Source organism: Antrostomus carolinensis, unplaced genomic scaffold, assembly GCF_000700745.2.
Source record: "Antrostomus carolinensis isolate BGI_N321 unplaced genomic scaffold, ASM70074v2 scaffold38302, whole genome shotgun sequence".
Lineage (NCBI taxonomy): Eukaryota > Metazoa > Chordata > Aves > Caprimulgiformes > Caprimulgidae > Antrostomus > Antrostomus carolinensis.
The window spans coordinates 12,865-26,276 of NW_010300861.1; the positions used below are offsets into that span (position 1 = coordinate 12,865).

General features: G+C 38.5%; 1 protein-coding gene across 1 annotated transcript in view; it reads right to left on the bottom strand.

The window, feature by feature from the left end:
* Positions 1 to 12,947, bottom strand: part of LOC114818354 (unconventional myosin-VI-like) — a gene marked incomplete at its 3' end in the record, with an annotated part of 20,877 nt that extends 7,930 nt beyond the window's left edge. Inside the window, exons 1-3 of the mRNA XM_029083826.1 lie at positions 12,831 to 12,947; positions 6,729 to 6,798; positions 1,640 to 1,713 (exon numbers count right to left, since the gene is read on the bottom strand). Of these exons, the coding sequence (XP_028939659.1) occupies positions 1,640 to 1,713; positions 6,729 to 6,798; positions 12,831 to 12,947 (261 nt within the window). The remainder of the gene's footprint in view (positions 1 to 1,639; positions 1,714 to 6,728; positions 6,799 to 12,830) is intronic.
* Between the last annotated feature and the right edge of the window lie 465 nt (positions 12,948 to 13,412).

The following is a 13,412-nucleotide window of genomic DNA, read 5'->3' on the forward strand; positions in this document are numbered from 1 at the left end:
AACGCGCTCAAGCCAGGCAATAAAAGCATTCAGCCGAGATAAATGAGCTATGGCTGCTTCCATAGTGAGAAATACAGAATGCAAATGTTCTCTCACAGAGGAGAAGTTGGAAAAGAACCTCAATCCAAGACTGCTTTTTAACCTTCCATAGGATAAGGAAGACTGAAGATAAGGCTTTTTTTAAAGTTTCTGAAAAAAACAAAACAAACAAACAAAACCAACCCAAACTTTCATAGCTTGGTTATAATGGCCAGATTACATACAAGAAGAACAGATGCCTCAATCACAGAAAAAAGTAGATTTGCAGGAAAAGGTCTGAAGAAAATCAGATAAACTTTTAGCTTGAATAAATTCTTTTGTTTCTTGTTACTGAGCATATCCCTAGAAAACTGAAATTTGCACAGTATCATTATATGCTGATAAAAGGCTGGATCACACACAATATATGAATTTTCTTAGATGTTTCTATTTTCAGCACTTATTTCACTGAAGGAAAACATTTCTTCGAGGGCTGCAAATACTAATATTAGTTTTCATTTCAGTAGCAAGACAAATGCTGTTAACCAGCATTAAACAAAAAGCAAAAAAAATTTGCTGATTCAAACTGTATCTTAAAGTTACAAGGGAAAAGTAGGTAAAATATAAATTGAATTTTTAAATTTTTTTCTTCAGAAAATACACCCACTCAGGACAACACATTAGTAATACTTGTTTATGATGAAGAAAGGCTTTATGAACCTAAATACTATCCTACCTCATAATCAGTTCAGATTTAGAATTTTACTTCCTTGGGGGTTTTTTTGTTTGTTTTTTTTTTTTAATTATTCATTTTCCAGAGCAGTGTTCAAAAGGCTATTTTTATTTATTAATCTTAAAGCTGCTGCTTGATTTTAAGCCATAAACAATAGAAATTTAACTGCAACAAAGGAAAATAACTATACTTTCTTTTTATATATATAAAAGAGTTGAACTCAAACTCATTTTACAACAGTATGCTATCACAAAAGTTGATTATTTTATCACAGAAACTTAAAAAATATGTAGGACTTTTGTATTATCACTAGCCAGCTTTCTATTTGGAAGAAAAAAAAATAAAAAGAAAGATAACTTATCTTTCTTCTATTTCACAGCTGTCAGTGTCTGGGCAGATGGCAAGGACAAAATGTAATTTAGTCAGAATTCATTAAGTACAATTAGGCAATTTGATAGCAATATAAAAGATTAAGATGGACATCTGAGCTAGGAGGTGTCAAAGACGGCACCTGTTTGCTTCGTTCAAAAATAATGAAGAAAGAAAACCATCTTTGTTAACAGCTACTCTACTGGCAAAGTAAGTTACCTGCAGGAACAGATCTTTGTGATACAACACTGTGATATGGTTGCACATGAACAGTCATGTAGAGAAAAATCTATTGCTCTGCCTGGTAAAAAATAGGTAACATTAATGTGATTAATGTGATTCGGATCTCAAGCAAGGTATAATGTCAAAAAAAGAGGCCTAAACCCTCCTAGCCTTCCAATGCTACCATTTCTGTTTATTTTCTGTTATAGGAAAAAACAGAATTGAAAATATTCATTTTGTTGATTTTTTGCAAGGACGTCTATCATTAGACTGGACATCACGACACGTAATACTTACGTAAATTCTGTCCTTGCTGTACCGAACTTTGATATTGTGAAGGAGAGTGGCTTCATTTAAATACATAAGGGAGCCTGCAAGACAATCATATACTGTTAAGAGACCAGGACTAGCTTTGTGTACAGCCAAACAACTAAATTTTAGGATTATAGAGAATTTTATTTCCCCTCTCTTTGGTGACATTTTAATCCTATCATTTTTTTATACTGTCTTGAGGAGAACTGCTGATCCAATATATGTTTTAAAAACCATAGACCTGCTCTTTACTCTAAAATTAAATTTACAGAAAGTTGCTGAACAAGGAATCAGACTGCAGGAGCCTCGACACAGGCCCTGCTCGGCGTAAGCTCCCTTTCACCAGCCTTTCAGATGAACACGGTGTGTGTCCCACCACGCCATCCTGTCAGCGCAGAAACTGGTGCTACCAAAATCCCTAATGCCCACCATTTCCTTCCTTCCAGTTCCCCTCTCCAATCTCTGCCACAGTGTCCACAGGGTAATACCATCTAACGGACCTTTAGAATAACTGCTGTGTCCTGGTGATTTTTAGATGCTTATATTCACCGACTGATTCAGGACACACTGTCCCAGAGCCAGCAGCAGGCGTCACTGCCACACCAGGCACCAACACAATCTTTCACGTTTCAGTTCTGAATTTTGTTGCTACTAGGCCTCCTCAAATAAACTTTTGGGGAGGGGGTGGGAAATGTAACACAACAAAGGCTATCTATTTTTTCCTTAGCTCATTAATATAAAATAACCAACTCGGCTGAAATGGTACAAGGCATCAGCTCCAGGCAGCAAGCAGGCACCCACAGAAAGCTTCAGGCCACATGGGTTCACATTCTTGTAAAGCTGGTCCTTGTTTTCAGCTAGAAAGCACCGGAAAGTGTTAGCAGCCTTAATTACAGAGGTCATTACCAGTTCCCCTTGAAACAATATTAAAACCAATATCCCTAAACCAGCTGAGAGCACTAGCCATTACACAACTTCCATTTTCAAATACGCTCAATCCTCTTTCTCACTGCTTAAAATTCAAGTGCATAACACTATTTTGTCTCATTACAACTGATGGACTACCAGACCGTGTTACAATATTAGCGTCACTTGAAAAGTTGTACGCGTCTGACTGCTGTCGATGGAGTAAGCATTGCGCCTGTACTGTAACTGCCACCCCTGCCTCACACAAGGGCCACATATGCGTCACCTGTCTACAACAACCAAGTTGTTCCTCAAGTGGGACACATGCCCTTTCTCAAGGGCTCCAGTAGAGAAAAATACATTCCAACTTATTTACACAAACGTGCAAGAAGGGCTCCCCATTCTTATGACCTGAAGTCAACCTGCCCTGCAAGGATGCCTGAAGCTCAGTAAGCAGCTCTTAGTATCTCCTTCAATGCTCCTCCTGATGAACCAAAAGATACCGGCAAAGGATAATGAGAGCTTCTCAAAAGCATCTGTGGTTTTGTTTTCAATCTTATATCCTTCCTTCTGTGGTGGACAAAGGAGTGACTCCACCTCCTACCACTGGCCTGAAGCAAAGAAAGGATGAGCAGCCATTTGCAGCCTCCCTCTGGCTTGCATAACTCCACTGAGTAACAGCCCTTCCTTCCCTTGCATGACATTACATTGCCCCCTCCCTGGAAGTGTTTAAGGAAAGGTTGGATGAGGTTTTGAGCAACCCGGTCTAGTGGAAGGTGTCCCTGCTCATGGCAGGGGGGTTGGAACTAGATGATCTTAAGGTCCCTTCCAACCCACACCATTCTATGATTCTATGACTAAATATAGCTTTGCTTCATATGGCTGGAGTCATTCACGCTTCTCAAAGGACCTTGCAACTTCTGGGTTGTTTAAAAGAAACCATCTTCCTCTGCAAAATCCCCTGTGTGTACACCCCAATGCTGGTGGAGGCACACAAAGGCACACTTCAGCTTTACGCTAAGCAGAACCTCCCTTTGGACCACAACAGCCTTGAAATCAGGCCTGTGCACAACACCGTCATGAAGGAGGAGGTCTGCCCCGATCTCCATAGCCTACACCCTACACCACCCACTAACCACGCAGTCACTGGTACTTGCGGCAACTGAGCACAGGCGCCTAGCGCTGCACAGTGGGACTTCTCCTCCCCTCCCCAGGCATAAGGGACCTGCCCATTTCTGTGCTCCATTGGGCTGAGAAAATGGCACTGGGACCACAAATTGCAGCTCTGCCTCTGCAGACCTCCTTCTGCCTTTACCTCTTTAATGAGGTCATCCCAAGAGAAAGAGACATTACAAGGAAACAGGCCAGAAACAGAAACTCTTCCTTGCTCGACTGAAATTTAAGATCTCCTTCTCCCCTTGTGTATGCCTTGGAGGAGGCTGGATGTAACTTTTGAAGTTTGCTAATTTTGTTAAGTTATTTGGATTCTCAGTACTCAGTTCAGAAACTGCTATATAGTAATTGCCTACGTACACTTAAAGAAAGAAATCCTCTCCCTTTTCTGTATCTTCCTAAGAACCTCTCAGGGTTTGCAGTATGTTTTAAAGGAAACAGTCATCAGTTAAGAATCCTAATAAAAACTCGATAATTATCTAAACAACAAAGGACCCCAGATTTCAGTGTGTCCCCAATACTCTCTTTGCAACTCCTTGTTAAAGCAGTTATACCTGCAGACTAGTGCATAATGGGAGCTTGCTCCCTGAGGGAACGTCACGCCTTCACTCAAGACATGCAAACGAAGGCTTAGATCAGCAACTTCAAAATACATATTCTTTAGAATAAATCCTTTAAAAGAGGCATCCATATCCAGAGGCAAAGGAAGTCATCAGAGAAAGAATTCTGAATATTCATATGGCTCATGCCTAAATATAACCAGTGTATGTGCCTTTAATAGTCCATATATTTATGTATAAACACACACAAAGTTCACAGAAGTGAAGCCAGGCACTAAAAGCCCGGAAATATCAATGTCAAATTTACTCACACTGGCTCTCCTGCGCACACAATGAAGTAGGTTTTGTTTGGAAAATAATTTTATCATCTAATTGCATGGCTCTGCGTCTGTAGAACTATTTTTTAAGATTCATATCTGACAGTCTGCCCCCCTTATTTTTTTAGAAAAATTGTTTCACCCCAGGAATTAAAAAAAAAAAAAAAACAAAAACAAAAACAACAACAACAACAATTTTTTTCTTAAACATAAAAAACCCAAAAATTCCACATATGGTGACAACCCTCAAAGATGAGTGGGGTTGGGATGGGGAGCAGAAAAGGAGTGCGAATCCTCCGCCCCTCGCCCCAAAAAAACCCAAACCAGTAAATGCTTTGTCTCTGTACTTTTTGCAATATTTACTGAAAATTCACATTTGAGGAAGGGCTAGATTCTCAAAAAGGTGTGCCTTACAGCTAGTGCATTTGGGATATGGAAGACTAAGGGTGCAAAAAAGCCATACTTCAGCAAATTACTTCCTGGAAGTTAGTTAATCACTAAAGGATAGGTTGGAATGCTAAGTGTATTATTAACTAGTTTTTCAGGATTTTTCAGAACAGTATCATAAGCAAAGAATGAAAGCAGTCAGTATTTTATAGTTTCTTCTTAAAGATTAATGATGCTCAGCACAAATGCTCTCTGACAGAGAAGAAAAATGAAATTGTGTTTCACACATCCTGGAGATAAATCTCAAGTAGTGAACAAAAAGTGAGACTATGTTCTAAAAGTCTCAAAATAGAGTCTGATACAGAAAGGATTACTGGACAAGGCATTTTTAAGTTTTATATTTTACTCAGCAAGAAGACGACATTTTCTCTGACACGAAGACTGCTTTAATTTAATTGAATAGTATTTTGCTGGAATCTCAAATTACTTCCATAATCTCATTCCAAATTTCAATTCCCTGACTAGGACACTGAGGTGCCAGGACATCTCAGTAAAACCACTGTGACGGATGCAGAGATTAAATGCATTTCCCTAACAATCATCATGTACAGAGAATACAGATACCAGCTTTGAAAAGTTTCAACCCACATGATGTTTGTAAAAATACAAGCAACTAAAATCAAGGCTACCAGCTTGGTTCCACCTGTAATGATGCTGTACCATCTAAGTCAGCCATAAGCCTCAGGCCTCATCTTCTTGTTCCTTATGGAGCAGCTGTAACAGCTGTATTTCCTGTCATGGGATATAAATACTAACCTCTATTCCAAAACAGGAATTATGGTTAAATCACCTAAACAACTAAGTCCTAGCCTCTATTTTAAATGAAGAACAATAGAAAATACTTTTGCTCACCATTTACAAAGTTACCAGTATTTTCACCAAACAGTAAATACCATGAACAATTTTTAAAAGAATCGCCTTCATCAGGTTTTCAAGATAGCAGAGTCTCTGTGATTCGCTCACAGAGGAACAGCAGCAAAATATTTGTTTAACAGCTCTCTTAAAGCTGATGCTAGTGTTTACTCACCTTTCTTGGTACTCTCCAACCCAGATTTGAATATTGTATTTGTTTCCACACTTCCAACTAAAATATTTAACAAAATAAAAGCCCTGCAGATCAACCCTGAAGTTCATTACACAGGTTCATCTCAAAACTCCTTTTCCAGCAGCACTCCTGTATCCGATTCACTACAGCCTATTTCCTTTTCGAGTGGACCCAGTGGGTCCAGATTCCTGTCTCCAATTTTGGGAAGGTTACCTTAAAATTTGTTTTCAATTACCTGTACTTCCACAGGAATGCTATCTGAGAAATGGGTTACAGGCAGTACAATACCACTGCTGCACTACAAAAGATACAGTTAACCCCCATAATGTTGTATGCAGTTGATCCTGATGCAGTTAGGTGTCAGTTGATACATATCCGAAGTCAAGTAAAAGTTGTATGTGGGAATAACGTAACTATGAGTTCCTCTAAAGTGTTCAACTGAAAACTAAAAAATACAATAAATTATATTTAAAATAGGCTCTACTTTAAGAAGTTTAAAGGACTAGTAGAGGTCATACATAAATTAAAACAAAAAAGCAAAGCAAAGACTACAAGGAAGAAACAGGAAGCTTGTAAGGAAACAATATTCTATTCTATGCAGGTATTTTTTTCAATGCGTAACTTACAATTATCTTCTACATCTTTTTTGCTGTCTTCTTCTGCAGGAAACACTTGATTGATAGCAGCCTGGAAAGTCTGTTAGATTAAAAATATTAACATTGTCAGAATTCCATAACAATAGAAATATAGTTCAAAGATTTCTGATGCAATACAAGTGAGTGCACTGTAATTGTGCATGGTTTAAAATGATGTTGCCAGCTTTACACTTTAGCATCGGAAATTTACTGATTTACTAGATGCAAACAGGAGCTGCTGCATTTACATTACTACACTACATTATAAAAATGCAGTCACTGTCATATATATTTTTATTGCAATAATATTTGATGCTCATTTCCAAGATTGCACATAATATTGCAATATTGTGTAATATAAAAAATAAGAATAAAGTACTGCAAAGGGAACAGCATTGTAAAGGATGCACAACATCCTCAGTTTTGCAAAGAAGCACAAAGAATAAAAAACAAATTATTAGTTTAGTCAAAGGACTCTGCTATCATTATCATAAGCTGTTTTAAAACATTCCTACTTAAAATATAAATGTTCAATACATAGTATCTGCTGTATCCCCAAATATTGCAGCTTTGGTTGTTGCTTGTTGGGTTTTTTCCTTCAATACATCAATACTAAAGTAAAACAAGACTTTCCTTCAACCCTTATATTCCAGTTATACAAAACAGCCATTTATCAAGTGTTGATGTCCAACTGGAAAAATTCATAACAAAAGCAACTTTGTTTCTTCTTTATTCTCCAGAAATCATAATTTATATTGTTGTAAAAAGGAAGGAAAAACATCCTAGCACACATGCATTACAGCATCTGCACAAAAATACCTATTGTAAGAGGTAGGCTTTTAATTATACTTTTTTGTTTACTGTAGTAACAGCTTGTTTGAGTTACCTATGAATGAACAAAAACCCTGTTGTACCAATTAAACATGACAGCCGCCATGCTGCTGCAGGCACAAGCTCCTTTTCCCCATGGAAATGGGGACAATAAGTCTAGTCTAATATTTGAAAAAGCAATCAACTGGATCTAAAAGAATGACCTTAATAAACAAACATGTTGGCCTGTTTAACATTATACTCAGAAAGACAATCCCATGAGAAACATCTCACACAAAAGCGTAGGAGAAATACAGCAACTTGCTTCATCTTTGCTTCAGTACAACAGACACAATATATGGGCTCTTGTAGCTCACTCCATCATGAACAGCCACAAATTCCAATGCTCTTTGAAGTGGGAAGAGTTAAAATATCTTGGAGCAGAACTAATAGCTGACAGTTGGAAAACAGTAAGTCTGTGATATCCCTTGCCAGCAAAGTTATCACAAAGTATGCAATGTGTAGACATAATAAATTATATTTTGTAATCCCTTATCAGAAAATGCAGAAAAATATTCAGAAGAAGCTTTCCTACGGGAAACGGAACTGCTTGATGATATTGGAACATCTGAACATCCATCAGACCAACCTCCTCCAAAATCTCCTTTATCAGAGCTTAGGGGAACTGTGGAGGACCCTGAACATCTTTACCTACCTCAGAAAGTTGCCAGTTGCTGTTCAGAGTTTTAGCAGGGCAAAGATTCACCCACCTTTCCTCACTCTCAAAATATTGCATCTAGAACGTATTATCATAATAAATTTCTCTGCAAGTTTGTCAATAATAAAGGTATATCTTGTTGGGTAAAGATATATCTGAACACAACAGCTTCCCACGCATTCAGTTCACTGTGCATGAAACAGTGAAAAAGTTTTAAAAGAGCATGACTGGCTTCAGGAAAATCTAATTTCACTTCTTGGTCTTGTCTGCTGATGTTTAACCCAGGTTTAACCACTCACAAAGACAGAAGGGCTTTTTCAATATCCTCACCACTTGGTCTTCTGATCCCAGATAAACTTCAATGGGGGGGAAAAAAAAAAAGAAAAAAAAAAAAAGAAGAGAGAATTCATGCTGTATTGTCCCCTACTTCATTTTTTCACTCAATATGAATTGTGAATTAATTTATAGAATATTTCTGAAGTGATAAAACAAGCAATATGAAGAAGACTTATCTGAAAGCTGATGATTTCCTGCTGGGCTTTTTTAGATCAGAATGTGAAGCCTGAGTTTCAACTATGTCAACAAAGAATTTCAGCCCTATATGTCACAGCTGGAATATTCCTTTAGGTAAGGTGATTACTTGTTACGTAGGTAAGTATGTTAGCTAGATGTGCAGAGTATTGCCTCTGCTGTGAGTATTGCCAATTCATATTAAAATCTGATCTATTAAACAGGAATATGAGTAATGTGTACCAGATTTATCAAGAAAAAATTATCCAAAGAAATTCTTTACCACATTGTCCCTTTAAAAAAAAAAAAAAAAATTGCAAGGAGAAAACACTTGAGGCATTTGGTGGAAGACTTCTGCACTAAGGCATATCTTAGGACATACTTGTTCTAAGACAATGGAGAGGTTATTAATCTTATGAGATACTAACATGGTCTCAGGAGGCTAAATGGTGGGTTTAGGGTTTTTTTGTAGGGTTTTTTTTCCTCTTTGTAATGAAACAGACCTTGAAATCCAATGGCAATCTTAATTATTCTGCCAGAAACTAGATGAGCGAAAAAAGATATCTTTCCATTCAAGCAGGATCTTCTTTCTACCATGTAATCCAATACATGTAACCATGCCTTCCTTAATACCTTCCAGATACAGACAAGAAACTTCTCTACTCAGCTGTTTCACAAACCAACCTAAAGCAGTACAAATGGTGTATAAGACAGACAAGAACATGTCTCATTTGCACAAGCAAGCTGCACTCACTGCTGGAAAAACATCTTAGCCTGAAACACTGAACTTTGGACATTCTAATCCTTACTTTCAAAGTACATTTATTCATTTATACTTAGCCCAGGAAAATACCTTTCTGGTTATTCACAGCATACCAGAGCAGATGCCCCAGAAAGCCCTCCATGACCCTTCAGAACTGGCACAGAGCCATAAGGTGCCTCACAGCTGATAGCAGGAGGGGTGTCAGCAGGTGCCTGCAGCACCCAGCACCTTCTCAACAACTGCCAGAAACTCACGACTGCTGGTGCTCTAGGAAACGCCTGCCCCACACTCCTCATTGCCAAATGGATCCTGGGATGCCATCTCAGGGTGCAAGTGCCTTCAAGGCATCTCTTCCTAATTGCTTTACTTAGGTTTGCCACCTCCAGGAAAAGAGTAAATTCCTCATTTGGCAATTTTGCTGTCATCTGCCTTCTCCCTGTTACAGCATCAAGCAACACAACAAAACAAGAAAAATGCAACAGGATCTGAAGTAAGTTCAGAAAAGTACACTCCAAGTAGAAGTGTAAATGCAATACTAGTTGGATTTAACAACTGGCTGCCTTTCTACCCGCCTCCTTCCTTGTACGTGGGTGTGCGAGTGCTGGTGGGACACGGGCCAGGGCTGCCAGCCCTGGCTCTTTGGTCTGGTTCAGAGCTCATCCTCAGGGAAGCGCTCCAGCCCTAGGTGAGACCACACTCATTAGCAAACCACTCTTCAGTTTCTCTGTTTCCTTTCCATTTGTGGCATCTATCAGCCTTGCAAGCCGATGATCTAGTTTTCAGGGAGTAGCTCCCATGGTGTAACTCATGCATCCTCTGTTCTGATAACACACTCCTGCAGCTTGAATTACTCTTCTTTGTACAGTGCAGGCTGGGTGACTCAGATCCCCACCTCTCTTTAGATACCCAGCCTCCACGTAGAAACGTAAATGCTGCTGTTAACTCTGTATGGGCTGTGGTACTCAAAACTGCTATAGCTGGTTTATAAGTAAATCAGTGCCAACTACCTTCACCCAGTCTGGACCGGGGAACTTGGTTTCACAATATAAAGCCATTAGTGGTCATACTGGCCTCTGGTCCTCTGTCCTCCAGCCACTGCTTGCTGCGACCTGAAAACTTTCCACTTCTTCATTTTAGGTGGATCTGTTCCCTGACCTCATTTGCTGTGTCACGCACAGCTCGGCAGGCAGAGCTGAGAGGGTGCCACTCTGCAACGCCAGAGCTAGCCACGGGTGGGGAAGGCAAAGATTTTAAGACCATCAAACTGCTGCCTTGCAGCATTCACTGCAGTTATTAACAATGTATTTTAATTAACCATTAAGTGGTATAAAAGGCAATAATAAAACATATGCATACACATTTCCTTTACAGCCTGTGATCTCTGGTAAACTACCACCATCTACAGAGAATACATACGACATGTTAATGACCCAGATTAAAAAATAATAATAAGTTACACTGCCCAGATACGTTTACAAGATCAGGTTACTCCTCTCCTCCCTGTAATTATCATGGGCAACTCTGGAGCTGCTGGATCACTCCTTCTTACGGAACCACACTTTTGAACTATCATTTTAAGTAAACAAAGGTGATCGTATTGGGCATCGATGCTGACTACTTCAAATCAATGGTCTAAGAGCACAAGAACAGAGCCTTCTTAAAAAGACAAAAAGCAATGAGAAACGTTTCACTACAAAAGAAATCAATGATGCCTTGAAAAGACTGAGAAGGTAATCAAGAAAATGTTTTACTCCACCTCTATTAGTATGAGGAAGTTTGATAATTAGAAATACAGGACCATAATCTCTATGGTATTTAAACTGTGAAGTGTTTGTTCCCTTCAGTGAGTGAACACAGGCCCTGAACTGACCTGCTTAATTCAAGAAAACAGCCAACAGCAGAATAACAAGCTTTCTAGACAAAAGAGATTGTTCACTGTGAACCACGAAGCAAAATATTTGTGTTTTAGGATATTTTTTTGTTCTCACACACACACACAAAAAAATATATTCCCCAAGAAGAGCCTATGTTAGAAATAAACAGTGGCTCAGGAACCTCCTCAGTGCCTATTTCTTTTTCAATATACATACTTTTGCTCTTTATCACATCAGAACCGTTTGGGGATATAAATAGAAGCAGCAGCAGGGGTCAAAATCATTTAAGTCAGTTAAACACTATTTAGCCATAGCTTTGGAATATGTAATATTCTTATCTGAATAATTTTGCTCTTCCCTAAACTGAAGAATACTACTAAACCTAAAGAGTTTCTCTCTCACACACAAAAATGAGACATTACATTTGCTCTGTATTTCTAAGGAAAGCAAAATCAATTTCCTCTCCAAGATGTATAAAAAAGAAAGCCTATAAACATTCCCCCAAAAGGAAGGGCTGCTGCATAACCTTTTGACCTGTGACAAGGCATTCTCTACTATTGTTGATGTGAAAAAAGAAGTTACAAAAAACATTTTGTCTTTTCCATACCTGAAGATACAGTAAGGACCAAATTGTTAGAAAGGGCACACATCACATACTCACAAAGACCAAAAACACAACTTTTAAAACAGTGTCTGATCTTATTCCAGATAGATAGTAAAAGCCAGGATGCTGATCACCTGAATTAGGATAATTGATAGATACAAGGTGCTTCCTACAAAAACTGGCATCTAATTACAACATACTGAATCTGAAAGATGTCATGATAAATGAAGTGGTTGGAACACACTAATTAGGATTAATTAGGACTTCATTTTTAAAGTTACATTTATTTTGCCTTTCATTTTATGTAGCAATTCCATAGGACCTTTTTTTGACATCGTGTTACTTCTCAAGATACTTGAGGTAAGAGGATTCATCTCTCAATCTTCATCAGTCTAACAGTAAGGTGTCTAATCTAATCTAAGAGTCTAGGACACCCCTGTAGGACACTCTCCATGCATGTAAGGCGAGAGAAGCTAATCTCAACAGTAGACTCTTAATCAGTTTCTAATTTAGAAAAATAGAGCATATAGTACTGAATCAAATGGCTACAGAGATTCAATCCTCCTCTCTTTCACAAGCACGTAAGCAATGCACAAGCAGGTAACTGACAGAAAGCATGAACTTCTTATCAGTGGGATATTTCATTTGCAATGCAAGCTAAAGCTAAACAAAGATCCTTAGCCAAACTTAGGACAGGAAACTGATTTTCCACTCCTTCAGGCTGTGTAACTGTAGATATTGGCAAAGATTTAGCCTACAGATAAAATAGTTTTTGTACAGTTTTTCTCCATTCCTTTGTTTGTGAGACACTTACCTTGCCTTTCTGATTCAAAGGTTCAATAGTCAAGTTGTCAGTGCCAATGTCCACAATCATCCCCATCTGAAATCCATCAGTTGGGTGTGGAGCCCAAACGGGCTTCCCGTCCTCCATTGTGGGATCTGTCCAGTATTTCCTGTAAGGAAAAATAAAAAAAAAAATTATACAAATTTAGTAAACTACCAGTATTCACTATACAGACTTTAGTTTATTATGCTTGTTCCTATTATTCAGTGTGGAAGAAGCCAGCCTCCAGACCAGAGCCAGTCAGTCAGGACAAGATTCTTTCACTCTTTTTCCAACTCACAACGCTTTCCTTATAGAGAACACCCTCAGACTTGAGTACTGAGAAGGTTCAAAAACAGATGACTTTTGGGGGGCTCCACGACTGCTCTTTCCCCAATTTCCCTAACTTGTGAACCAGAAAAGGAAGTCGATCTCATGATCAAAATAGAAGTACAAGACAGATTCAAAGCTAGGACTTTACTAGGAGTGCATATATACACATGTATACACGTGTATAGACATATATATATAAGTGCGTGCAGGGGGTCATAGGGTTAATGGATACTTGTCTGT